Source organism: Melitaea cinxia, chromosome 2 (genome assembly GCF_905220565.1).
Source record: "Melitaea cinxia chromosome 2, ilMelCinx1.1, whole genome shotgun sequence".
Classification (NCBI taxonomy): domain Eukaryota; kingdom Metazoa; phylum Arthropoda; class Insecta; order Lepidoptera; family Nymphalidae; genus Melitaea; species Melitaea cinxia.
In genome coordinates this window covers 4,075,129-4,103,023 of record NC_059395.1, presented here as the reverse complement: position 1 = coordinate 4,103,023, position 27,895 = coordinate 4,075,129, and the positions used below count along the sequence as shown (strand labels likewise).

General features: G+C 38.0%; 1 protein-coding gene across 1 annotated transcript; it reads right to left on the bottom strand.

Annotated features, from left to right (window-relative positions):
- Positions 1 to 1,169: 1,169 nt before the first annotated feature.
- LOC123667163 (adenylyl cyclase 78C-like) lies at positions 1,170 to 24,892 on the bottom strand. The gene is made up of 19 exons (XM_045601135.1): positions 24,700 to 24,892; positions 23,467 to 23,610; positions 23,146 to 23,225; positions 22,689 to 22,838; positions 21,758 to 21,894; positions 21,256 to 21,423; positions 20,877 to 20,982; positions 20,679 to 20,780; positions 13,933 to 14,144; positions 10,186 to 10,374; positions 9,725 to 10,039; positions 8,970 to 9,204; positions 8,400 to 8,520; positions 8,155 to 8,261; positions 7,099 to 7,213; positions 6,527 to 6,672; positions 4,207 to 4,465; positions 3,377 to 3,470; positions 1,170 to 1,870 (listed from the first exon to the last, which is right to left on the bottom strand). The coding sequence occupies exons 1-19, from the start codon at positions 24,851 to 24,853 to the stop codon at positions 1,474 to 1,476; spliced, it is 3,231 nt and encodes a 1,076-aa protein (XP_045457091.1). The 5' UTR covers positions 24,854 to 24,892; the 3' UTR covers positions 1,170 to 1,473.
- Positions 24,893 to 27,895: the final 3,003 nt, after the last annotated feature.

Genomic DNA, 27,895 nt, shown 5'->3' with positions numbered 1-27,895 from the left:
ATTTTATCTTTACCGTTTCATATTTATCGATTAATCACAATAATTTTTCGGTGATTTCCATTCATGTAAAACAGTCAATAAGGAAATGTGTCATTGGTACTACACAGCGTTATCTTACCATTGTCATGATTTATAACGATAATTTGAAGATTATTTTGATAAAGTTAAATAGAAAAAAAATGTTTATTTTGACCACCATATATTTTTAGACTACAAATTACAAATAGACATTTAAGATCATTTAACAGAGATTAAATTATTTGGCTTCCATTTATTTTCTACTTTACAGATAATATCTTAAAATATTTTAAAATTCATGATCGTATTAATTCTTTAAAATATATATAATAATTATCGTCTTAATTCTAAAGATATACAATATATAAATGTATTTATAAAATATTTTTAATTTGCTATAGTTAAAGTGTACCCGTTTTATGGCTTAAAATATTAGGAGATCAATGGTTTTCTTTTGGCATACGATTTCATATAATTAGTAAAATATACATACATTACGACTACTAACGAGTACAACCTTTAGTAAAATTGCACACAATGTAATAATTATTATTTAACGTACATTAAATCCGCCAAATTCGTGGATATTTTATTTTGTGAAAGTTAAATAATTTTTTTATGATACTTAAAATACATTATAGTATATTTTTTGACTTAAACTTTTACTTAATGGCTGCACACATTAAAAAGTATTCTCACTAACAAAACAGTAGGTATGTATTAAAGATACAAAAAACTTGATTTTAATGTAGTCTTTGAATGGTTTAGTATTTTTAAATTATTACAGTTATTGAAATATAAATATAAAGAAAGAAAATTTTTTTAAACGTAATTTAAAATTAAAATTGTTTAAAATTAGATATATCAATTATAGAGTCTATGAAATGCGAGGAGTGATTGACAGTATAATTAAATATAAGTAGTTAAAGAAATAAATTACTGTAGGTAGGTATTGCTTCTTATAATCTTGAATATATATATAAAAAAACAAAAGTTGTCAGTACTCAAAGTAATCAACTCTGTAAATATCGACTTTGTCGCGTTCGTTTGTACGTATTTTGTATTTTATGTCTACATATGGCATCTATAAATATTTAATAGATCTCATAATTTAAGCGTTAAATGGTTTGCTCCATCAAATATATAAAAAGTAGTAAATAATTGTTTTATTATAATTAAATAAAATAAAAATAACATTTACGTGAAAAGTATTAAAATCACAACTTAGTTACGATAAAATCTTAACAATAAGTATAAATATGTACCTGTAAGATGTACTGAAAGATACTATAAAAACCGAAACAATAAATAAATATCGGGTCAAAATTTGAGAAATTAATATTAAATCTACATCGACGCCAGCGTCTGACTTTAAATACCCTTTAAACTTACGTACAATATATCAAAAATTATTACAAATGCAACGTCGGTAACCGTCTAATATTCTTTCATTATTCACATACGAGTGGTGACCGTGTCGCCGCTCTCGTTGGTCATCTCTTGATTCTGTTTTCTCTCCTTATTTCTGCTTCTGAAGAAGGACGCCGTCGTCACGGATCTAAATCTGAAGGAACCGGGAGCTCCGTTCGCTATCGAAGTTCCCGATCCGAGATTCTCTTCTCGAATGTTCGGCGAGCGGTCCCTGCTCGGCCTCGTTCTGTAGGAGAAGCTCGCGGCCTTGAGTCGCGCGCCTATGCCTAGCTTGGTGGGGCCGGTGAAGATCTGTTCGGGCGACGCGTGCGCGGCGGTGGGCGTGTGCGGCGCGGAGCTGGACGCCAGCGGCGCCATGTGCGGCCGGCGCGCCGCCGCGCTGTTGGCGTGCGGCCGGCTGCCCGCCTCCGAGTGCGCACTACTGCGCACAGGACGGAGGCGTCATACTATATTCCATTACGAGTGTGGAAAGGCTGTCATTGCAAAGAGTTCCAACGTTGACAGTCGGAACAAGTTGAAATTACGGTTCCGCACGTGTACTGAACCGACTATTTTTAATACAGTTGCGAAAAAATAAAGCAATTTAATATAATAAAAAAAAAAAAACTGAAAAATGGCGCCAACCGTAGAATATAAAGAGTTTTTTTTTTCTTCACACATTCTGGTGTACTATGGCAAATCTATATGGCTAACACAAATATTTGTCATAAGCGAGGATCAAACCCGCAACCGCCAGTGCAACAGCCAGTGCTATTACTTATGACCTCAACGCGTCTCAAACTTAATTACAACGTTTTAGTCAAAACTCGATATTAGCTATTTACCTACGCGTCTCATTTTTAACTAAGGTAGGGCCACAACAGGAAATTTCCTGCTCAAAATATGAAGCAGTCCGACTGGGGTAGTACCTCGACCTTACAGAAGACCACAGCTAAATAATACTGTTTTCAAGCAGTATTGTGTTCCTTTTGGCGAGTAAGGTGACCAGAGCACCTGATGGGCGATAGGGTCGGCAACGCGCTTGCAATGCTTCTGGTGTTGCAGGCGTCTATAAGCTACGGCAATCGCTTACCATCAGGTGAGCCGTTCGCTTGTTCGCCGACCTAGTGATGTATTTATTTAAATAATAAAATAAAATCTACGTCCATATTTTAATAAAAAAGTTTAAATAAGGCACATCGGATAAATGTTGTCAAGATATTCTAATTTCGTTATTTCATACTAGCGACCCGCCCCGGCTTCGCACGGATGCAATGCTGATACTAAATATACTACAGAATGTCTTTATTTATAGTGTGAAGCTAGCTTATAGCATGGTTATTAACATAATAACAATATTCAAATATGCGTCGTTAGATTACACGTTGTTACAGAATGCGTTGAAGAAATAAAGGTTCACTGCTCGTAGTTGATAGCGTGATAATTTGTAGCCTATATGTTGACCTGACTTCTTAATAATATTCGTGCCAAATTTGAAGTAAATCCGTGCGGTACTTTTTGAGTTTATCCCGGACATACATACAGACAAACAGACAAAAATTCTTTTGGCTTCGGTATCGATTGTAGATCACACCCCAAGTATTTTTTTTAAAAAATATTCAATGTACAGTTTTGGCTTTCCTACCATTTTATCTATAATATGAAAATGAGTCGCTGAATGTGTTGCTAAGCGCAAAACTCGAGAACGGTTGGACCGATTTCGCTAATTCTTTTTTTAAAATATTCCTTGAAGTACGAGGATGGTTCTTACGGAGAGAAAATTGTAAAAAAAAAAATATTTAAATTTTCTAAAAAAGTCTAAAAACCACACTTTTCTATACTCCCATACAAAAGATTTGTGATAATACTTAAAAGTCACTGTTAGGCAATACGAAGTTCGCCGGGTCAGCTAGTTATATGTATAGATTTGTATGCACGGTGTACGTACTACACGAACGTGTTCCGGGGCCGCGGCTGGCGGGCGCCGGGCCGCCGCTCGCTGGGCGCGGTGCCGGCGCGCTCCGGCCGTATCCGGCTTGGACCTGGAACGTCCTCAACGTGTCAGAAAACAGCCTAAAATGTACTTGAATAAAGTGTATTTTAAATTGAATTCGATTATGTTAGGAATTATAAATGTATATAATGTGTATGTTATATACTATCTACTTGTCTTTTTTGTAAAATATCAATTGAGTTCAACTTTGTTTTCAAACGTAGAGGTACAAATATTCTAACAAACTTTTTGACACCTTTTGAAGAAAAAAAAAATGATATCTAACATTTAGGAGACACAATTTTTATGCTAGATGATTGATTGAGGATTAATAATCATAGTAATGACTTGTCTATATTTGTTTATTTTACTTTAACAACTAAAAAAACGGCAATGACTGAGTCAGACTGCAATTTGTAAGGAAAGAGCTTTAATAAAATAGAGTTTTCGTGATTACGGATTTATTATATTCTGCGATTCGGGGTACCCTGTGTACCCAATTTGGGTAATCGTCTTGTACCAATATGTGACCGACGATGTTGACCGCTATGGTGTAATGGTGTACAGTCGGCGGCGCCTAAACACTGATAGTCGCGCGTTCGATTTCCGCTCGCAGTGGATATTTTTATTTATACAAATATTTTCGATCTGGTTGTTAGCTCTTGTGAGTCTCCTCACCGTGTTTTAAGCTATCGGGCCCGGTTGTTATCATGTACATTTGATAGCGATCTGATCTGTCTCCTACACGAGGACAGAGGCCTATGCTGTGGGGCACTCCAGCGCACCGCGGCGCTGGGCGCTGTGCCCAGCAGTGGGCCACTCCAGCGACTGACCGGCGGCGCCGAAGGGGTGCGTGTAGATGCGGCGGCGCGCCTGCAGCATGCTGTACACGAGCGCGGCCAGCGAGCGCGGCGGCGCGGGCGCGGCGGGCGCGCCCCCCCCGCGCGCGCCCTCGCGCGTCACCCACCACGTCTCCATGCGCCCCTTGCCCTTCACCTCCACCGCGCCGCGCGCCTGCAGCCCGTAGCCGCGCCGCTCCAGCACCTGCCGGCCGCACGACTACACTCGAATAGCTCACTACTTTCATTAACTTGCTGTGCTGTGTGGCTACGGCACTAAAGAATTTAGCCACCCCCTCTCTTCCCGTGGGTGTCGTAAGAGGCGACTAAGGGATAACACAGTTCCGCTACCACCTTGGAACTTAAGAAGCCGACCGATGGCGCGATAACCATCCAACTGCTGGCTTTGAAATACACAGGCCGAAGACGGGCAGCAGCGTCTTCGGTACGACAAAGCCAGTACTGCGGTCACCGACCCGCCTGCCCAGCGTGGTGACTATGGGCAGAACACATGAGTTCACGTTGTTTTTGGCGTAAACTTGTGGAGGCCTATGTCCAGCAGTGGACTGTATAGGCTGTAATAATTCATTAACTTATTTATTTACTAACTTTTATACTTGGCAATTAAATTATAATTTAATTACGACGATCTACGTAAGATTGCCGGTGTAGGTTGGATGAGGATTGCGGAAGACCGGGGAGAACTTGGGGAGGCCTATGTCCAGCAGTGGACTGCGGTAGGCTGAAGTGTGTGTGTGTGTACTTGGCAATTAAATTATAATAAAATTCTTTGTGTTACTTGACGTGATAATGCATGTCGGTTATCACATGCATTATCACGTAGGTAATGTAATTAAAAGAACATTGACATCATATTGTAAGCTCGTGTGTAAGAAACTATTGTTAATGTATCTTTTGTTGATTATCAAATAAATAAGCAATTACTGATTAAAATTAAGAATGAACAATATCGTTAATATGTATCTAGTACAATACCCATTAACAATTCAGAGAAACATGATAAAATACAATGTCGAAAGTACAAAAATTTAAGAAGCTAAAATAAAAAATAATAAAATAATTGCCATTGCCAACATTGAAATCAAATAAAATTAACAAATTACCACGTCAGGCTAAACTAAAATGTATAATCTGGCGCCCAACGTAGGGCGGTGCACGGCGCATAGATACAGTGGGTCCCACGCCGTTGTCCAGAGCGCATGCGATTATTTCTTACATTGTAGTAGTATGTTGTGTTTTTGTTGCGTTGTTACTGTTTTGTACCTAACCTGAACTAGTAATAAATAGTTTAAGCACGATACCCGTGTTTATAGTGGCGCCCAACGTGGGGCCGCCACTATAAACACTAATAACCGTGTTTATAATATATTATGTATACATTATTATGTTATATATTATGTCAAAATTGTAAAATTATCGAAAGTCAAAACAAACATTTGTGATTGGTGTCCATTTATTACCACAGTGAAAAACCTGCCGATGATTCACACTATGCAAGAAGTAGGTCGCATATCCCAAATAATGAGAATTTTTTCCTAGTATTTTGCGATTAAACTTATCAAAAGCTTTCGAAAAATCGGTACAGACAACATCCACCTGTTTGCCTATATCGATGCTAACACATAAAATGGACCCGTACGATACCAAATTTGTAGTGAGATAAGTCGATAGTTGCACACCATGTCTTTTCTACCAGATATTTATGTACGGGAACAATTTTGCTCATCTTCCATTTGTTTGGAAATTTACCATCTATTATGAATCGATTAAAGATTAAAAGCAACGGCAAGGAAAGTGGATCCGTGAACTTTGATAAGAATACCAGTGGAATGTTGTCTGGTTCCAGCTGGTAATTAAGTGGTACGAACGGTTAAATGGTTGAATTGAGTGGTAGGAATAGTTAAACAGTTGAATTATACAAATGTTTAAATGATTGAATGGTTAAATGTTTGAATCGTTGAGTACTGAGTGGTTAAATGTTTAAATGTTATGAATGATTAAATGGTTGAATGTGTGATATAATAGTAATGCATAAACTGCAACAGTGTTTGTAGGGTACAAATAGTATTTTATAAAATAAACATATCTTTAAGCTTTATTTGTTTTAAGTTTATAGTTTTATTAGCTTATTTCAGAGCGCAGAGAGATGTCTAAAATTGGCACGTTTTAGAAAGTCCTAAGCTAGGCGTGAGTTATAAACCTCATATATTTTTACTACATTTGTAGGCCTTACAACTAAACTTACATGTTTTGTGTACTTCGTAACTTGTATTCGATCCATAGCACCAGTGGACTCCATCCGCGAAGCTTCGTTAACAGTGTTGCCCCAAATATCATACACGGGCTTACGAGCGCCGATCACCCCGCCAACCAAAGGTCCGCAGCTGATTCCTGCAATGCATAAAACGTTTGTTTTTCAGATGGGCGAGTCCTGACATTGTTTAAATACATTTTGGCTAATAGATAATGTGTGGATTAATAAATGTCACAGATTAAACTTTACATTTTTGTGGACATATGACTATGACCTTATGACTTAAATAACAAAACATAGACCTTTTTAAGAAATTTATATTAATTGATTGATTGATTGGTTTAATGGCTTTGAATTGTGCCAAAGTAGCACGGTTGATTCCACCAATGTCGCGTAGAGTGGAGAACACACGGAGATTGATTGATCGGTGCAGTTGAGATAACAGTCTGAATTTAATTTTGAAAACTGGCAAAATAGTCAGACTATCATTGAAAAATATATTATTATATTCCAGTTATACTCCTCGAAAGCTGACATTTAGTCTTTATGAAGAAATGTCTCACCGACTCGTAACCGAAACTTATTAAAACTGTGTTTGTTGATATCTTCGAGCGCCTCCCGCAGCGCGAAGGCGTAGTCGACCAGCGCACAGAGATGGTCGTAATCGTCATCGGTAGTCTAGAAATACGGTATATTTAAAAAAAAGTGAAATGTAATTAGCATATTATTTAACAAAATTATCAGATATTTTTGAAACGAAGTTTCTTACGGCAGGCTTGACATTTGGCTGGGCGATCGAACTGAAAAAAATGTGATACTAAAGCCGTAAGTAAAATATATAACGGAAGTGACGTAATATCAGTCACACGACTGTATAATATGACGTTTGTAAAATTAAAATATTACTAGTAAACCTTTTTTTAAATTATTTATGTAATTTTATACTGTCGACAAAAATAAATAGACGTGTTTTTTTTCCACTTAATAGTTTGAATTATTATTATTATTATTATTTCGTTTGATTTATTTTATTTTACGGTATTTGTTATTTTCTAAAATACTAAATTTCCTATATACTTTTATGTACTTAATTAAAATCCAATCAACAAAGAAAAAAAAATCAAGAACTAGAAAATATATAAAATTTAATTTTTTTTTTAATTGTGTTGCTTCTATACTATCCGAAGAAACTTCGTTCCTACCTGGTGTCCCGTGATACCACATAATTTTTTGTACCACTGACGTGACTGACCTGTACTTGAGAATATTATAATTTGATTGTGATTCATTTATGGTTATTCTGCCATCGGTCCGCTTTATAAGTTCCAAGGTGATAGTGGAACTGTGTTACCCCTTAATCGTTCCTTACGACACCCACGGAAAGAGACGGGGCTGGCTATATTCTTTAGTGCCGTAGGCACACAGCTTATTGATTATATTTCATTTATTATAATAAAAATATTATTTTTCCTTAAAGGACGTACTTACAAGTTATTAGGAGTAAGGTATATTTATTACAATATCACAGCTTGATAAGAAACCAATTACTTTCAGTACTTATAAATCACAATTGATAAGAAAAAATAAATATATCGTAAATACGCACAACTCAAACATACCTTATGATTAGGGTTCAAGCCAGAAGCTGCCATATACGTTGCTGCAATTGTCTTTATTTTCTCGATACTTTTGAACCGTGGCTGCATCAGTAATCTATCGAAGTCAACTGCAAACAAGCACGAGGTTCGAGTTATTTGCCTTGAAGTATTGATTCAATTAAATTTATTAATTCAACAGCCAAAAAAAGTTCTCTTGTTTTCTACAAGAATTTGACTGAGACGGGTAAATCCGATTGGTACATTACAAATGATCTCGTTGAGGAGTCGCATGCAGTCAACGGCTTTTTGTTCGGAATAGAATTCATGAAAATTTGGTATTCCGGCAAACATTACTCCAACTTCTCCTCTCCATTGCCAATACAATTCCTAAAAACACCAATGGTAGTAGTTAAGAAAATAAAATAAAATAATTTGTTCAGAATTTTCTTCTTTTTAATAGAATATTCGATAGTTGCTACGCTTTTTTTTTGTTTTGGTCGTAACAACTCAGAAACCTTTGCGTGCTCATACACAATACTTTGCTGAAGATCATGACATGATCAAATGTATAGTTTCAGATTCTATAAAGGACATATAGACAAACATTCATTTTTATATTTTCTTTATAATAGAACACCAGTAATTGATATCAAATATTATTTTCATAGTTACAGTACTATACTGCTATAAACGTCCCATTTTTGGGCAAAACGAGCTCTAACTCTCGAGGTTCGTATTCAATGCTTATTTCTACCTGAATATGGGTCAGCGCATCTTAATGGATCTAGTCAAAGGAATCTCGAATATAACAAATAAGGTGCATTAATACTACTTACATCTGGACACCTGTCTTTGGATAAAAAATGATTGACCACGTGATCAGGCAGTATGTGTTTCAGCAGATGTCTGTTGGTTCTCTGCGTGTCCCTCATTTCCTTTAAGTCGGTTTCGGCTTGTAACTTCCAGAGGAAGTCAAGCCTAGACGTAACTTCAACCAGACGCGCGTGATATATTACTATTATTGAGAACATTGTCATCAAGATCAACATCTGGACGTAAAACCGTAACTCACTGAAAATGTAATAATATTATGATTTTACCTATTCTGTCTTCAAAAAAACTAACAACGACATCTAGAGTAATAAACAATTTTAAAGCTTGTGTAAATATTTTTAGTTACCATATTAGTTCAAAACTACATAACACCAACTGAGGTAGGGCACAGCAGGAATTTCCTGCTCTAAATATGGAGCGGCCCGACTGGGGTAGCACCTCGACCTTACAGAAGATCACAGCTAAATAATACTGTTTTCAAGCAGTGTTGTGTTCCTGTTGGTGAGTAAGGTGACCAGAGCTCCTGGGGGGATTGGGGATTGGGTCGGCAACGCGCTTGCGATGCTTCTGGTGTTGCAAGTGTTTATAAGCTACGGTAATCGCTTACCATCAAGTGAGCCGTACGCTTGTTTGCCGACCTAGTGATACATATTAAAAAAAAAAAAAAAAAAAACCATTGAAACTGGATTTTAATCGTAATGATGCTAGTTAGTAATATTAACTGTAGAAAATATAACTAAAAAAACAAGAAACTTACGTGTCATGTGCTGGGGAACTGTAATAATCAACGTTATAGTAAATGAGTAACAGAACTGAGTACAGAGCTACATTGATCAACGCTAGCAGTGTTTTTATCAAGTAGTACAGTTTCAATATTGAAGTTAGAGCTACTAGACATATTATCCAAGTAAAGACAACGTATTCTGGCTTGTAACATTCGAATGATCTTATTTCCTCTTCTGACAGCGAGTCATTGTTTGCGTGACTTTGTAAAGTTGCTTCTGCTGGCGTACTTGTGTTCGATGGACCAATATCGGGAAAAGATGGTGGGCATATGTATAACTTTACTGTACTGAAAATGTTTAAAACGTAATCAATGTAAGCTGTTCAGGAATCGAGTTAAACGTTTCTTACATTAACTTCTACTAGAGTAAACATGCTTGACATAGTGTATAGTTATCAGTTTTGTATAAAAATATAGATAAATTCCACGCTTACCTAGATATTGACATAATAGTCACAAAACAACAAATGTGAACATTTCGTCGTATTCTGTCAGCGCTTAATGCCGCTGAGAAATTTGCCAGGCGTGGCAGTGCAACTGGAAATTCTTCCGCCATTACCACAAAGAACGATAGTGTAAGGGATACCGTCATTCCTGCCAGAATTATTAGCAATATCCAGCAACTACGAAAAAGAAATGTATTTTTTACATTAATTAAGATCTAAAAAATACTTTTACATTTATTAAGATCTAAAAAAATATTTTTTTACATTAATTAAGATTTAAAGAAATATTTTTTACATTAATTAAGATCTAAAAAAATATTTATAAACGTGTGTATGTAAATGTGTTATACATGACTTTGTAGTTGGAAATAAATAATCTGAGAAATTGATTTGTCTAGGCAAATCTGAATTGTGTATATTCTACTGTAACTGTTTCCATTTCTAAACCCTTTCTTGACTAAATATGGTAATTTAATTGATAATCTATTTTTCTCACCACTCAGTCAAAAGTTCTGAGATAACATACATTTAAAAAAAATCAGTCGAATAGAGACGAGTAGAGAGAGTAGTGTAGTGTAACTGAGGTAGGGTACAGCAGGAAAATTCCTGCTCAAAATATAGAGCAGCCCGACTGGGGTAGTACCTCAACCTTACAGAAGATCATAGCTAAATAATACTGTTTTCAAGCAGTGTTGTGATGCTGTAGTGAGTAAGGTGACCAGAGCTCCCGGGGGATTGGGGATTGAGTCGGCAACGCGCTTGCGATGCTTCTGGTGTTGCAGGCGTCTATAAGCTACGGTAATCGCTTACCATCAGGTGAGCCGTACGCTTGTTTGCCGAACTAGGGATATAAAAAAAAAAGAGAATCTCGTTGTTCTGCGAAGTCAGTGTAGAGCAATGTACTTGTAGTGCACGACGCACTGCACGGCGACGATGAAGAGCCAGAGCAGCCAGCAGCACATGGCGTTGGACTTGAAGGTGCGCTCGTCGAGGCGGCCGAAGTCGATGTAAAGTAACGTACTTGTAGTGCACGACGCACTGCACGGCGACGATGAAGAGCCAGAGCAGCCAGCAGCACATGGCGTTGGACTTGAAGGTGCGCTCGTCGAGGCGGCCGAAGTCGATGTAAAGTAACGTACTTGTAGTGCACGACGCACTGCACGGCGACGATGAAGAGCCAGAGCAGCCAGCAGCACATGGCGTTGGACTTGAAGGTGCGCTCGTCGAGGCGGCCGAAGTCGATGTAAAGTAACGTACTTGTAGTGCACGACGCACTGCACGGCGACGATGAAGAGCCAGAGCAGCCAGCAGCACATGGCGTTGGACTTGAAGGTGCGCTCGTCGAGGCGGCCGAAGTCGATGTAAAGTAACGTACTTGTAGTGCACGACGCACTGCACGGCGACGATGAAGAGCCAGAGCAGCCAGCAGCACATGGCGTTGGACTTGAAGGTGCGCTCGTCGAGGCGGCCGAAGTCGATGTAAAGTAACGTACTTGTAGTGCACGACGCACTGCACGGCGACGATGAAGAGCCAGAGCAGCCAGCAGCACATGGCGTTGGACTTGAAGGTGCGCTCGTCGAGGCGGCCGAAGTCGATGTAAAGTAACGTACTTGTAGTGCACGACGCACTGCACGGCGACGATGAAGAGCCAGAGCAGCCAGCAGCACATGGCGTTGGACTTGAAGGTGCGCTCGTCGAGGCGGCCGAAGTCGATGTAAAGTAACGTACTTGTAGTGCACGACGCACTGCACGGCGACGATGAAGAGCCAGAGCAGCCAGCAGCACATGGCGTTGGACTTGAAGGTGCGCTCGTCGAGGCGGCCGAAGTCGATGTAAAGTAACGTACTTGTAGTGCACGACGCACTGCACGGCGACGATGAAGAGCCAGAGCAGCCAGCAGCACATGGCGTTGGACTTGAAGGTGCGCTCGTCGAGGCGGCCGAAGTCGATGTAAAGTAACGTACTTGTAGTGCACGACGCACTGCACGGCGACGATGAAGAGCCAGAGCAGCCAGCAGCACATGGCGTTGGACTTGAAGGTGCGCTCGTCGAGGCGGCCGAAGTCGATGTAAAGTAACGTACTTGTAGTGCACGACGCACTGCACGGCGACGATGAAGAGCCAGAGCAGCCAGCAGCACATGGCGTTGGACTTGAAGGTGCGCTCGTCGAGGCGGCCGAAGTCGATGTAAAGTAACGTACTTGTAGTGCACGACGCACTGCACGGCGACGATGAAGAGCCAGAGCAGCCAGCAGCACATGGCGTTGGACTTGAAGGTGCGCTCGTCGAGGCGGCCGAAGTCGATGTAAAGTAACGTACTTGTAGTGCACGACGCACTGCACGGCGACGATGAAGAGCCAGAGCAGCCAGCAGCACATGGCGTTGGACTTGAAGGTGCGCTCGTCGAGGCGGCCGAAGTCGATGTAAAGTAACGTACTTGTAGTGCACGACGCACTGCACGGCGACGATGAAGAGCCAGAGCAGCCAGCAGCACATGGCGTTGGACTTGAAGGTGCGCTCGTCGAGGCGGCCGAAGTCGATGTAAAGTAACGTACTTGTAGTGCACGACGCACTGCACGGCGACGATGAAGAGCCAGAGCAGCCAGCAGCACATGGCGTTGGACTTGAAGGTGCGCTCGTCGAGGCGGCCGAAGTCGATGTAAAGTAACGTACTTGTAGTGCACGACGCACTGCACGGCGACGATGAAGAGCCAGAGCAGCCAGCAGCACATGGCGTTGGACTTGAAGGTGCGCTCGTCGAGGCGGCCGAAGTCGATGTAAAGTAACGTACTTGTAGTGCACGACGCACTGCACGGCGACGATGAAGAGCCAGAGCAGCCAGCAGCACATGGCGTTGGACTTGAAGGTGCGCTCGTCGAGGCGGCCGAAGTCGATGTAAAGTAACGTACTTGTAGTGCACGACGCACTGCACGGCGACGATGAAGAGCCAGAGCAGCCAGCAGCACATGGCGTTGGACTTGAAGGTGCGCTCGTCGAGGCGGCCGAAGTCGATGTAAAGTAACGTACTTGTAGTGCACGACGCACTGCACGGCGACGATGAAGAGCCAGAGCAGCCAGCAGCACATGGCGTTGGACTTGAAGGTGCGCTCGTCGAGGCGGCCGAAGTCGATGTAAAGTAACGTACTTGTAGTGCACGACGCACTGCACGGCGACGATGAAGAGCCAGAGCAGCCAGCAGCACATGGCGTTGGACTTGAAGGTGCGCTCGTCGAGGCGGCCGAAGTCGATGTAAAGTAACGTACTTGTAGTGCACGACGCACTGCACGGCGACGATGAAGAGCCAGAGCAGCCAGCAGCACATGGCGTTGGACTTGAAGGTGCGCTCGTCGAGGCGGCCGAAGTCGATGTAAAGTAACGTACTTGTAGTGCACGACGCACTGCACGGCGACGATGAAGAGCCAGAGCAGCCAGCAGCACATGGCGTTGGACTTGAAGGTGCGCTCGTCGAGGCGGCCGAAGTCGATGTAAAGTAACGTACTTGTAGTGCACGACGCACTGCACGGCGACGATGAAGAGCCAGAGCAGCCAGCAGCACATGGCGTTGGACTTGAAGGTGCGCTCGTCGAGGCGGCCGAAGTCGATGTAAAGTAACGTACTTGTAGTGCACGACGCACTGCACGGCGACGATGAAGAGCCAGAGCAGCCAGCAGCACATGGCGTTGGACTTGAAGGTGCGCTCGTCGAGGCGGCCGAAGTCGATGTAAAGTAACGTACTTGTAGTGCACGACGCACTGCACGGCGACGATGAAGAGCCAGAGCAGCCAGCAGCACATGGCGTTGGACTTGAAGGTGCGCTCGTCGAGGCGGCCGAAGCTGCGCTCGAGCGCGGCGCGCCGGAAGCGCAGCGACCACGGCCGCATGTGCCGCAGCCGCATGCGCCGGTTGCTGCTCACCTCGATCGAGTGGTTTATCACGTCGTCTTCCTGCTGCACACACGGCTACGTGTCACTAAATGTTTAGCGAATCGGCTATTTAACGGATGAAGTCATGATAGAACCTTCGATATCTCCACCGACTTTTAGTGAAAAACGGTATACTCCATGCAAAATAAATAATAGAATTGACTAGTTGGTCGCCCAGAGGTCGATATTCGACCACAATTAAAAATTTAAATCAAAGAAAACCAAAAAAAAAATGAAAATAAAGAATCTTTTTTAAAAAATTTCAATTTGACTACAGACTGACAATCAATATAAGAGCCATATATCTATCTATAATCTATAATATATATAAAAGCGAAAGGTCACTCACTCATCACGAAATCTCCGAAACTATAAAGAAAGAAAGAAAGAAAGAAAGAAAGAAAGAAACACGTTTATTCGGAGCATCACTCAAAAACGCAGACAGTTTTTACACAAAAAAAGACACACTTAAATAGACATAATAATAATTAATCAATAACTACATATAGAAAAAAGAAATTTACATGACCAGTAATATAGACTACAAAAAACTATAACATCAAAAAAAAAAAAAAAAAGTAAAAAAAAAATGTACATAAAAAATTCCAAAGAAGTTATGAAAAAAAAAGACGAATAAACAAGAAATGTGAAAATGTGTGATTATATGACCAAATAATACCGCCTGCGGCTAAGTGCTGTGCCCCAAAAAGGTATATCACTCAGCTTGGTGTTGGCTTTCATAAAAAACAAAAACCAACGCTGATTTTCAGTGATACCCCTGTTTTGACTAGCGCGACAAGTATCATTCCTTTCTTCTAGCAATATAATTATATACGCATACATACACCACACACACATACATACACATACACACACACATAAACATATAATACACATACACACATATACATATCCGTACATGTATATAACAAATATTATAAATAAACATGTAAAATGGAGCAAAATAAATAAATAAGTAACAACAGAGAAGATATATTTTGCATAAATAAATAAATAAATAAATAGTAGTGAAATTATGTGATGTTACGTCGTCGGGTGCACGGAATGCAGGTAAGCTCAGACCACCGCGCGCGCCGGACATGGGAAGACGTAAGCCCGACGACGCACGCTTCCATTATACTCGTATAATATATAAAAGGAGCAAGGCTACGAATGAGGCTATTTATTAAGGTAAGATCATATTTCTTTAAAATCGTTCCCGTGCCTAATTTATCTTACACAACCCTGCATTTACAGGCTATAAAAAAAAAAAAAGAGACGATGGCATACATAAAATAAAAACAAATGACGTCAACGTCGACGAGGCTGTCACCGAAGCACGTGCTGAACCAACCGCCCGCGACGAAGTCAGTTCAATTAGGTACTGAGAATTTCTTATGTATTTGCCTTGTTTTACAAATATGCACATGAATTAAAAAAAAAAAAAAAAAAAAAAAAAAAAAAAAAAAAAAAAAAAAAAAAAAAAAAAAAAATATAACACCTACAAACTTGAAATTTGGCAGGTAGGCTCCTTATAAGACGTACGCATCCGCTAAGAACGGATTTTACGAAACTCGACCCCTAAGGGGGTGAAATGGGGGTTGGAAGTTTGTATGAAAGTCCTATGTTTTTTAAGTAAGAGACTTGAAATTTAAAATGTAAGCTCTATAGATGATGAAAAGGTGTCCAAATAATGTATCTTTAGAAATAAACTCCTTTTTGGGGTTAAAACGGGGGATCGTAGGTTGACTCACTGATCACGAAATCTCCGAACCTATAACACCTACAAACTTGAAATTTGACAAGTAGGTTTCTTATAGGGTTTAGACATTCGCTAAGAACGGATTTTATAAAACTCGACCCCTAAGGGGGTAAAACGGGGGTTGGAAGTTTGTATGAAAGTCCTATCTTTTTGAGGTAAAAGACTTGAAATTTAAAATGTATGCTCTATAGATGGTGAGGAGGTGTCCAAATAATATATCTTTAGAAATCAACTCCCTTTTGGGGTTAAAACGGGGCATTGTAGGTTAACGCATTCATCACGAAATCTCCGAAACTATAACACCTACAAACTTGAAATTTGGCAGGTAGACTCCTTATAAGACGTAGGCATTTGCTAAGAACGTATTTTACGAAACTCGACCCTTAAGGAGGTAAAACGGGGGTAGGAAGTTTGTATGAAAGTCCTATGTTTTTGAATGAAGAGACTTGAAATTTAAAATGTAAGCTCTATAGATGATGAAAAGGTGTCCAAATAATGTATCTTTAGAAATCAACTCCTTTTTGGGATTAAAACGGGGGATCATAGGTTGACTCACTGATCACGAAATCTCCGAAACTATAACATCTACAAACTTGAATTTTAGCAAGTAGGCTCCTTATAGGGCGTAAACTACGCTAAGAATGGATTTTACGAAACTCGACCCCTATGAGGGTAAAACGGGGGTTCGAAGTTTGCATGAAAGTCCTATGTTTTTGAAGTAAGAGACTTGAAATTTCAAATGTATACTCTATAGAAGGTGAGAAGGTGTTCAAATAATGCATCTTAGAAATCAACTCCTTTTTGGGGTTAAAACGGGGCATGGTATGTTAACGCATTCATCACGAAATCTCCGAAACTATAACAGCTACAAACTTGAAATTTGGCAGGTAGGTTTCTTATAGAGCTGAGACATCCGCTAAGAACGGATTTTACGAAATTCGACCCCTAAAGGGATAAAACGGGGGTTGGAAGTTTGTATGAAAGTCCTATGTTTTTGAAGTAAGAAACTTGAAATTTAAAATGTATGCTCTATAGATGGTGACGAAGTTTCCAAATAATGTATCATAATCTATATATGTGCTGTGTGGCTACGGCACTAAAGAATTTAGCCACCCCCTCTCTTCCCGTGGGTGTCGTAAGAGGCGACTAAGGGATAACAAGGTTCCACAACCACCTTGGGACTTAAGAAGCCGACCGATGGCGGGATAACCATCCAACTGCTGGCTTTGAAATACACAGGCCGAAGACGGGCAGCAGCGTCTTCGGTGCGACAAAGCCAGTACTGCGGTCACTAACCCGCCTGCCCAGCGTGATGACTATGGGCAAAACACATAAGTTCACGTTATTTTTGGCGTAAACTTGTGGAGGCCTATGTCCAGCGTGGACTGTATAGGCTGTAATGAATGAATGAATGAATGAAATCTAAATATATGTAAGAGAAAGGTCACTGACTCATAAACCGCTGGATGGTTCCATCCATCCAGGATGGAGACAGAGGTGAATTTTGGCAGGAAGGTAGATTACAGTTGGTAGACGTCCGCTAAGAACGGGTTTTGCGATATTCCACCGCTAAGGGGGTGTAATGGGGGTTTATAGTTTGTATGAAACATATACAGCACCTGTAAGTTCGCCTGATAGGTTATTTATACTGCAGCCTAAAAATAAAACTAAAAATGTGGTGTATAGAGAGGTTTTATAATGTTTTTATTAAATTATACTAAAGTGTGCCTTTTAAAAAGTTACTCAGTGTGATAATCGTTTCAAGTGACTTAAATAAAAAAATAATTTGCGTTAAACAGTTAGTGTATTATAAAACAAAGTCTCCAAAAGTGTTTGTGATCGATTCCCTCAAAATCTACTGAACGGGTTTTCATGCGGTTTCACCAATGAAGGGCTTCAAGAGGAAGGTTTACAGAACGGCTAAGCCGATTTTGATAAGAGTTTCACTGGAAGTTTGCCGGGAAAACTCTGTGACACACTGATTTCAACGCGGGCGAAGCCGCGGGCACAGCTAGTTTAGTATATTTTTATGCATAATTTAAAAAAAAATATTAGCATTCTGCACTCCTACTCTATATGTTATACTATTAAACGAGCAATTCATGTATATATATGTATATGAATATATATATAATCTGAATCTAGGAAACAGCTCCAACGATTTTCATAAAATTTAGTATATAGGATATTTCGGGGGAGACAAATCGATATAGCTAGGATTCATTTTTAGAAAATGTCGTTTAATCCCTGTTTTTAGGGCGTGAAAAAATATCGTTAGAATACGAAGGTAAATTTCGCATCTGTCAATTTAGTTGCAATAGCTCGGGGGGAAATCGGCCGGTCGGGATCAACTGAGAAGATCATGGTTCAAATCCCCAGTCTTATTTTTTATTATTATGTCTGTAAAATCGAAAAATATTTTTCACATTTTATCATTATTATTTTTTAATTATTTTTTATTTTTGATATTTTTATATTACTGTCGGTATATGTAATTCGTATTTAGATATGATTTTCAAAAAAAAAAGACGATTTGTTGGAGCGCCTATCAGTTTTTGAGAAGCAATTACTCTCAGTCTTGTAATTGTGTATTTTGTATCAATTTTTAATTTATCGTTATTTTTTATTTTTATTTTGCGTTAATTCATTATTAATAATTGTGTTTGCAGGCAAACGAAAAAAAATCGACTTCAATTACATCGACAAGTAATACAATGTACGAGGTACACGAAAAAATCGTCAAGAAATACGCATTATCAAAGATTACTCCAAAAGTTGTAATCAGATCTCGATGAAATATGACCACATGATAAACATCGGCTTTCGATTAAGTTAAAATCATCAAAATCGGTACACCCAGTAAAAAGTTATGCGGATTTTCGAGAGTTTCCCTCGATTTCTCTGGGATCCCATCATCAGATCCTGGTTTCCTAATCATGGTACCACACCAGGGATGTCTCTTTTCCAACAAAAAAAAAAATTCAAATCCTTGTATTGTGCCCTTCAATTTGATACCCATATTGTAGTATTCGAGAAAAAAAAATTTTTCATTAACTACAATGGCTTCGCGCAGCCGCCATGTTTGTTTTTTTTTTTAATGTCACCTATCTAAGAACACTTGGGCAGCTAAGACGAACCTAACGATACTTCAATTATGTAGATCCGTTCAGTGGTTCTGGAAATATGAGGTAGTAAAGAATATTACATACAAACATACATACATACAAGATACGCGCAAAAAACATAACCCTTCCTTGGCAGTCAGGTAATTAAATAGAATCATAAAATATCAGTGGAATAGACTTACTGGGGAAACCACATTAAAAAAAAACGCGCTAAGTACGCTACCTCAAAGGTGGCGTGGACACGTGTGCATATTATGACGATTACAACGCTTTCAACTTTTTGAATCGTTATATCTCAAAAACGGTGGCTCTTAGGAAAAAATGTATTCATACATTTTTAATAGATAATTATCTGATCTACAATTTTTGTCTGAGCTAATTTTATGTTAAAATTTACTGACCCCGGGTAAATTTTTTTGCACGTGTCGGATCGATGAGGACTTTTCACATTTCCTTTATAATAGTATATTGAACAATCCTACCAATATTCAGCCAAGTCGGAATTTTTTTAACCTCACCTCTATTTTTTAGTCTAATTTGACCGGACTATATAGATAAATTGTAACATACAAATTGTAAAGAAGAATTCAAAATATCAATAATTAACATATATCAATAAATATTTATATAAAAAATATAAAAAAAAAACATGAAATGAGATTTAATTATTTTCTGATATAAAAAGTTTAATACGCGGGGAAACGCCGCATATGCATCGTACGGGTCTTATATGCCTTAACTCCGCTCGGAGTAGATGTTTTTATTCTTAGAAATATTTATTTCCAGTTTGTGTGTCTGTCCTTGTGGGTCTATGTCTATGGTCTCCTGTCCCATCGTGCCAAGACGTGCGTTAAGTTGTCAGACCTGGTTGTTTGTTCTCAGAAAGAGGTAGTAGTGATCACTACTCATTGTGGGGCAGCGTGGTGGATTAAACTTCATCTCCTTTTTGAAGAAAGCAGCCTATGACCAACAGTAGGATATTACAGACTAAATCGGTTCATCAGTTTCGACACATAAGTTTTTAAATTTTCACTTTACCATATGGTATGACCGTGGCGTCTGCAACGTCGCCGAAATATCGTGGGTTTCAAAATGATCATTGCCATAATTCCTATATAGGTAAAAGTAATATCTAATATATAAAATTCTCGTGTCGCGGTGTTTATAGTTAAACTCCTCCGAAACGGCTTGATCGATTCTCATGAAATTTTGTGTGCATACTGGGTAGGTCTGAGAATCGAACAACGTCTATTTTTCACCCCCCTAAATACTAAAGTAGTCCACCCCAATTTTTTTTTCTAATTATTAGATAAATTATTTATTTATTATTTTATTATGATTTGGCGTTGAAAAATACATACAACCTTAAATTTTCACCCTTCTACCACCAACCCCTATTTTTAAATAGCGTTTAGCGGCAAGACAACGTTTGCCGAGTCAGCCAGTAACACATAAATATCATCTCGATTCTAAATATAAGCTGAGAGCACTTAAACTTTGAAAAGATTTTACGATAATTACTCTTGAATCCTGAACATTTGTTACTAAAGAAATAAAAGAAAATTATTTACCCGCTCATATTCCTCTCAAAATTTTAAATACTTTTTACTGTATTACAAAATCCTATAAAATAATTTGATTCATTGATTTCAAATTTAAATTTAAATATACCTCCGATATTGATGTGATTTCAACGTCTTGGCCGTGCTCGACATCCTTATTTTTGTCAACACGCCGGTACCACGTTGTACTCGGGGTGCTACTTTGAAAATACTGAAAAATTAAAAAATATTAAAGTATTTATATAAAATAGTCATTACCAAAACATAATTTATTTTATTGCTCAAATTGAATTTGACTTTTTCTTACATTTTGAAACGGCATTTCTGGTATCCAATCGGTAGTGGTTTCCTCTTCAATGCTTCCGCTCGGGCGTCTGCATGTCGTATCGTTTTGTCGCACTTGTTGTTGTACACTACATAAAAATATGTTTAAATTATACATAATCCAATAAAACTGTACGGGAAATTCGCAAATCAATATAAATAAAAAGGAATCGCTAAATATCGACTGGATTAATTCAGCATATTATTAAAAAAAGCTTTCTAGGTACTACCTTTTACTAGTTTTTTTTTTTTTTTTTTTTTTTTTTTTTTTTTTATGGAAATATTTCAGAAAATCTAACGATTATTTTAATTTCACACGTTCGTTCGGTTCAGATGTTTATAGTAAAACATTGGCGTCTTACTTATTTGTCGATTTGTTTCTACTCCTCCTCGGCTGCTCTGTTGCTTTTATCAGATACGTGGTAATGTTAAGCTCTCGTAAATACGGATTACGTTTTTCTCCCTCCCCGGGTTCAACTTCAAACGCGCCATTCAGGCACTCCATGGTTGCTGACGATATGTGCACACGCCTACAATACCAAACATATTTATCTATTTGTGAACAGACTTATCTACGGTCATGTATATGTTAATCTAGCATATATTTTGGAATTCCACTTGAAACCTATTTAGGTTATCAATGTTATTTATCAACGCACGAGATGAATATTGAAAACTTTACGGTTTTAAAATATTGCGTTACTTGTCGAGATTGGAAACGCGACCCTGTCTTGTCACATCACCAAATAGTTCGTTCTAAGAATCTATTAGGCTTCAAAATTTTAAATTTAATGATTTTATTTTGAATTATCTGCACTTTTTGTGTTTAGTTTTACTTTGGACAGTTCTATGTCTTAAACTTACCCTGGCAGCCCTCCACTTTCCATATGGTTCGCTAGTGTAACATCATGCGACCAGAGATCGAATTGCCATTTAAGCAGACCAAGAACTCCGCACAACACTATGCCACTATGTATTCCGATCCGCATGTCTAAGTCCACCTGTTAATTATCATCAAATGTTAGTTAGGTGGTCTTGGTGTCCAGTATCGAGGTTACGTTTTTAGAAAAGTTCTCTTTATAAACACTAACTAAAACGTCAACGAAGTTGAAATATATAATTATTTATTACTAGCTGACCCGGCGAACTCGTATCGCCTAACACAAACTTTATCGTATGGTATTAAAGTTAAAATTGACTTTTAAGTATTATCACAAATCTTTTGTATGGGAGTATAGAAAAGTGTTGTTTTTAGACTTTTTCAGGAAATTTTAAATTTTTTTTTTATAATTTTTCTCTCCGTAAGAACCATCCTCGTACTTCAAGGAATATTTAAAAAAAAGAATTAGCGAAATCGGTCCAACCGTTCTCGAGTTTTGCGCTTAGCAACACATTCAGCGACTCATTTTTATATTATAGATTATTACCTCATTAAATATTTTAATTAGTAGTTAGTATTATTTGTTATTTATAATATACGATTATATTTAAAATTTAGTACAATTCCATAAATTTCACTAACTTGAGGTAAAACTTCTTTACTCACGTTTGACTTGGGGAATAAGCTGGTGAATGCGTAACGAAAGCGTCACGAAAAGTGTGATGGGGCGAGGCGAACGGAAGTTGAGAGGGAGATATAAGTTAGGTGGAGCTAAAGAAGTTTCACTTCAGTCGTGTGGTCTAAGCACACTCTTTTTTTTTTGTTTCATTTCTTATAATACACTAAGATGCACAATTCTAACTTGACATTACTGGAATTTTAGGAATGTAATCAGACAAAAAAGCAGTAGTTGACCTGTTTGTTGTACCGAACGTCGCGGATGACGCGTATCATCTGCAGGCCCATGTTGACGCAGCAGAAGGCGTGGTCGCTGCGCTTGTCCGGCAAGCCGCTCACGCAGAAGTAGCAGTCGCCCAGCAGCTTGATTCTAAGGCAGTGGTTCTCCTGCATGGACAATAACAATTGATTATTAAGAGCCATGTCAAATGATATCAGGTTTTAAACAGAATGCCCAAACCACGACAAACATCGATATATAAACACAAATGTTTGTCATGTACGGGGATCGAGCCCGCGTCCTGTTGCTGTGAACGCATCGCCAACACTTCAAGTTTCCATTATTATTTTATTAATGAAGTTATTGGTGGCGATAATCATGTCCATATTGTTCCTTTGAGTTTGTTTTAAAAATAATTTGTTCTATAAACTGATGGTACTTTTGAATATTGTAAAAATAATGTGAAACACTTACCGACGCCAATCGATCGAATCTTGCAAAAAGTTCATTTAATAATTTAACCAAATCCTGGGCGCTACATTTGCTCGAAAGTTCTAAAAGATATGAAAATAAAGTCAATATTATTTTTACTAAGCAAAATACATATATAGAAGAGACACGGTATTGTCTTAATTGTGAGCAAAACACCATATTCCCTTTGCGATATGACAATCTTGTCTCTTAGACATTGAAATATAAAACAACGTTGCTTTTCTTCATATTTACATTCAATCATAAGGATTCTCAATTTATATCATATGCATTCATAATCAGACAGAAATATAAATAACAAACCTGTAAAACCCTTGATATCAGCAAAGAGAATTGAAACATCTTCATGCCTTTGAATGTACAAATTATTAAATTGCTGCTCTTGGAACTCTCCTCGGACTCTCGACACATGACTAGAAATCTCTTTGGCTAGAAAATCTGGTATCACTATTGAGAAAATAAAGCTTACGTTTATTATTTAAATATATATATATATATATATATATATATATATATATATATATATATATATATATATATATAACACTATTCGAAATTTAATTTAGCTTAATTGTATTACCATCCTTCAACCCACATTGGAGCGGAGTGGTGGATTAAGCTCTGATCTTCCTCCTACATGTGGAAAGAGGCCTATGCCCAGCAGTGGAATAGTACAGGCTGTAGCGTAATTGGGTTACTAATTTGTTTTCAAATGTGGTTGTTTCAAAGTAAACTCGCTCTCTTAATGTGATTAGAACTGATACTATTTTGTTCATTCTAATCTATTCATTTAAGAATTACTCGATAAACTATTAACTTACTAATCCACTTAAATTATTTTATATAAATTAAATTTAACTAGTAAAAAGAAACATCATGCTTCGGCACATACTACTAAAATACCTACGTACCTACGTATATGGTGTTTTGTGCTGTGTGGTTAGGGCAGCAAATAATATATACTTTGTACATAATATGTTATGAGAAATGAATTTAATGTTTTATAGTTATTAATGTTACATTGTTTTGTTTTTAGTGTTATGCTCAAGTCAGCTAATTCTTTTTTAATTGTAGTTTAATTTTTTTTTTTTTAATTTTTGCTTTTTGTCTCGTTTACTATGTCTAATGAATTGGGTTATGCCTGTAATATTAGATGTAAGAAATAAAATAGAATAAATAAATAAATAAATAAATAAATAAATAAATAAATATAGCCACCCCCTCTCTTCCCGTGGGTGTCGTAAGAGGTGACTAAGGGATAACGCAATTCCACAACCACCTTGGAATTTAAAAATCCGACCGATGTCGGAATAACCGTCCAACTGCTGGCTTTGAAATACACAGGCCAAAGACGGGCAGCAACGTCTTTGGTGCGACAAAGCCAGCCGTGCAGTCACAAACCCGCCTACCCAGTGCGATGATTTTGGGTGTAATACATGAGTTCACGCCATTTTTGGCGCGAACTAGTGGAGGCCTATGTCCAGCAGTGGACTACGATAGGAGTAAGTGATATGGTATTTTGTGTATGGGTCTTACCACTTTGAAACAGTTTCCATTGTCGATCGCTCTCTCGCTTCGTCTTTTGCCTCGTCACCATCGACTTATGAGTCTCCAGAAACGCTTTCCTCTGCCCCCAGTCCGCTAGATACTTAGTGTACATGCCGCCGAAGTTAACAGCAGTGTAGAGCATGGCGTTGCCAAAGAGAAGCCGTATACCACATGATGGAGCCTGATAGAGAAAAATATCTAACTCACCTTTTTTTTTGTCGCGTTCTTCTATTTCTAACTTTAGACATAAATTAGTAAAAATATATGGAAAAACATGTGAAATTGGGTTTCTAAAATAAGTTCTCTTTTGATATTTTAATAAATCAAAAAAAAAAAAAAATTCAAGATAAGTTGAGTGTCTCTAAATTATTTATTTAATCCGATCAAAAGTTACAAAGAAAGTTGGTTGTGATTGACATTAGCACTTAAGGAAGGTCGTGTTTTAAAATGAAGCTTTCTCTTATTTAGACAGATGTCGCTATCAGTTCACTACATCAGCTCCGTGTATTTTTTGTATTAAAAATTAAGAAGTATTGTATAATAAACAAAAAAGTGCATGAGGTGTTTGAATAAGTTAAGATTCACAAGTGCTACTATTATCCAGATCATATAGTGAGAATATAACCTACTAGACTCATATTCAAAAATTGATTTATATTGAACGACTTTTTAGTGTAAAACGAAGTTTCCGAAAAGTTAAAATTATACTTGTGGGTTCTCCAAGAAGTTAAATAAAGTAATTTAACATAAACATAAAACTATTTTTTAAAAACTTAAACTAATAAAGTGTTATAAAAAGTGCTTAATAGTAATTTATAATAAACAGCTGTTAGCCGCGGGTGGTTTTAAAATAAATACAAATTTGCCGCAGCGGTCGTCATATGGAATCTTACATACGAACAATTCATCGTTAAGTGTTAGTTTGAAGTAGTAGTTTGAGTTCGAAACCAGCAAACCACAAAAAGTTAAAGTAAAATTTTAAATTTTTTCTATTATATTCGTCTTGCATACTGCTTAATTATTATCAATCGGATCCATAGTACGACTTATTACAACTTGGAAATGAAGTTTAGTTGTTGCAAGTCGACGCTAGATGGCGACGCTGGTACGTTAACGTGCTCTAAGTGTAAGCGTCATTATCATCATCAATGCATTGACCCTACAACGAGTAAACACGATTTAGTTCAGAGAACGAGTACTGCGTGGATATGTCCGAAGTGCTCGTTGGATATGCCGAGGCAAATTAATACTGATAGCACACCGGTGAGGGACCTGCGTACTTCTACTTATCAGACTGAGTCGAGTGGGTATATCAATCTCCGTAGAGGTGCTTCTTGCGCTCAATCTCCAGACGATAATAAAATAGAGGGTTCCTTGTCTCCCCAAACCGTTAGACAGATATTTGCTGAAGAGTTTTCAAAAATTAAACATGAACTAACCTCAACTTTATGGATAGACTGTCTTCTGAATTAAAAGAGTTAAGAGAGGAGTTTTGCAGTTTGAAAGACTCCGTAACCTTCATTAACAACAAATACGATGAAATCAGTATAAAGCTTAACAAACTCGAATCTAATATTAAACAATTGTCATCGGTTAATTTAGAGGTACAATCGACTAGGTCTGAGGTTGAGAAATTGAAGGTTGCATGCGACATTCGAGATCAATGGGACAGACGGTCCAACATTGAAATATTTGGTATTCCGGAGAAAAAAGGTGAAAATCTGATAACACTGTTGAGGGATATTACGGAAAAGGCTTCTTTTCACTTGGATCCCTCTAAAGATATAGACTTTGTTACTAGAGTATCATCTAAGAATAAAGACAAAAATATGACGAAACCAATAATTGCACGCTTCATAAGTAGATATAGAAAAGACGATTGTCTAGCACAATTGCGAAAGCTGAAGATTACAGCAATGGATTTAGGTTTTGCATCCGGAAAAGTACCTATTCATTTCAATGATCACCTTACTAGTAACAACAAGGCTCTTTTGAAGCGTGCTAAATCTATTGCCAAAGAAAAACATTATAAGTATGTATGGGTTCGGAATTGTTCTATAATGGCTAGACATACGGATACCAGTCATATTATTCATATCAATAACGAAAAAGATTTAAACAAGCTTTAATAAATGTAATATGCAAACAATTGTATTTTGTGAGTTGCAGGTCATTTCTCTTCCTTATTTGTTTTACAATTTGTCTTATCTTTGCGTTAGGTTACATTGCTTTTATAATATTGGAATGTTGTTCTATTACCGAAGTTCAAATGGTTGGAGTAAAACTATTGAATAAAAATTGTTGTGTGTGCGTGGTGGACCGGTTGTCCGATGCTCAAAGATGGTTTATTCGTCACAAATCTGTACTTGGTTTTTGTTTTATCTTAAAGTGTCCTTATATACTTTTATCATATTCTTTTTCCATTACATGCGCGTTTTATTACAATTATACTGAAGCTATTATATACGTGATTGCTTACTGTAGAAATGGTTATGTTTAATAATCTATTGGTTTATTATTAAAACGTTCGTGGACTGCGTACAAAAACCAATTCCTTTTACCGTAATCTTTTGTCGTCAGAATACGATATAATAGCGCTAAGCGAAACATGGCTTCATCCAGGTATATCCGATATGGAGATATTCGATAGCCGCTATTGCGTCTACAGAGGAGATCGTAATTACGACCAACGTGGTGTTACCTTGGGTGGCGGCGTTCTTCTGGCTATTGATAAAAACATCCCGGTTCGTTCCTCTCGTGCTATAGATATATTGGGGGGTATTGCAGAAATAGTTGAGATTACTGTGAAAATTAATAACAAGGTATTATATATTTATTGCTGTTATTTCCCCCACCATACGCAACAGTACGATGCCTTATGCGAGTTCTTCGACATAGTTTCTTCTGTTGTCACGGAAAACTCGGAATCTGCTTGCTTAATATTGGGTGACTTCAATATTTCACATGCGCACTGGCAGAGTACCGACTCGTTTAAAATGAAATTGGAAAGAAATCAATACAGTGACAAGTTTATTTCTGCTCTAATGTCATTTCTAAGCTTCATTGACTCATATCAATTTAATGGTATTTTCAATAAGAATAATAGAATTTAAGACTTAGTTATGAGTAATCTTTGTTGTGAGTCGGCTCACTGTAGCGATGCTATGGTGGTGGAAGATCCACA

What these genes read in the sequence shown, in the direction of transcription:
- LOC123667163 (XM_045601135.1), bottom strand. Translation starts at nt 24,853, where the DNA reads ATGCTCTACACTGCTGTTAACTTCGGCGGCATGTACACTAAGTATCTA. An exon ending in CCAAAGACAGGTGTCCAGAT is followed by an intron (nt 8,521 to 8,969) that starts GTAAGTAGTATT and finishes TGGTGTTTTTAG; the next exon opens with GAATTGTATTGGCAATGGAG. An exon ending in ACTCCTCAACGAGATCATTT is followed by an intron (nt 8,262 to 8,399) that starts GTAATGTACCAA and finishes GCTTGTTTGCAG; the next exon opens with TTGACTTCGATAGATTACTG.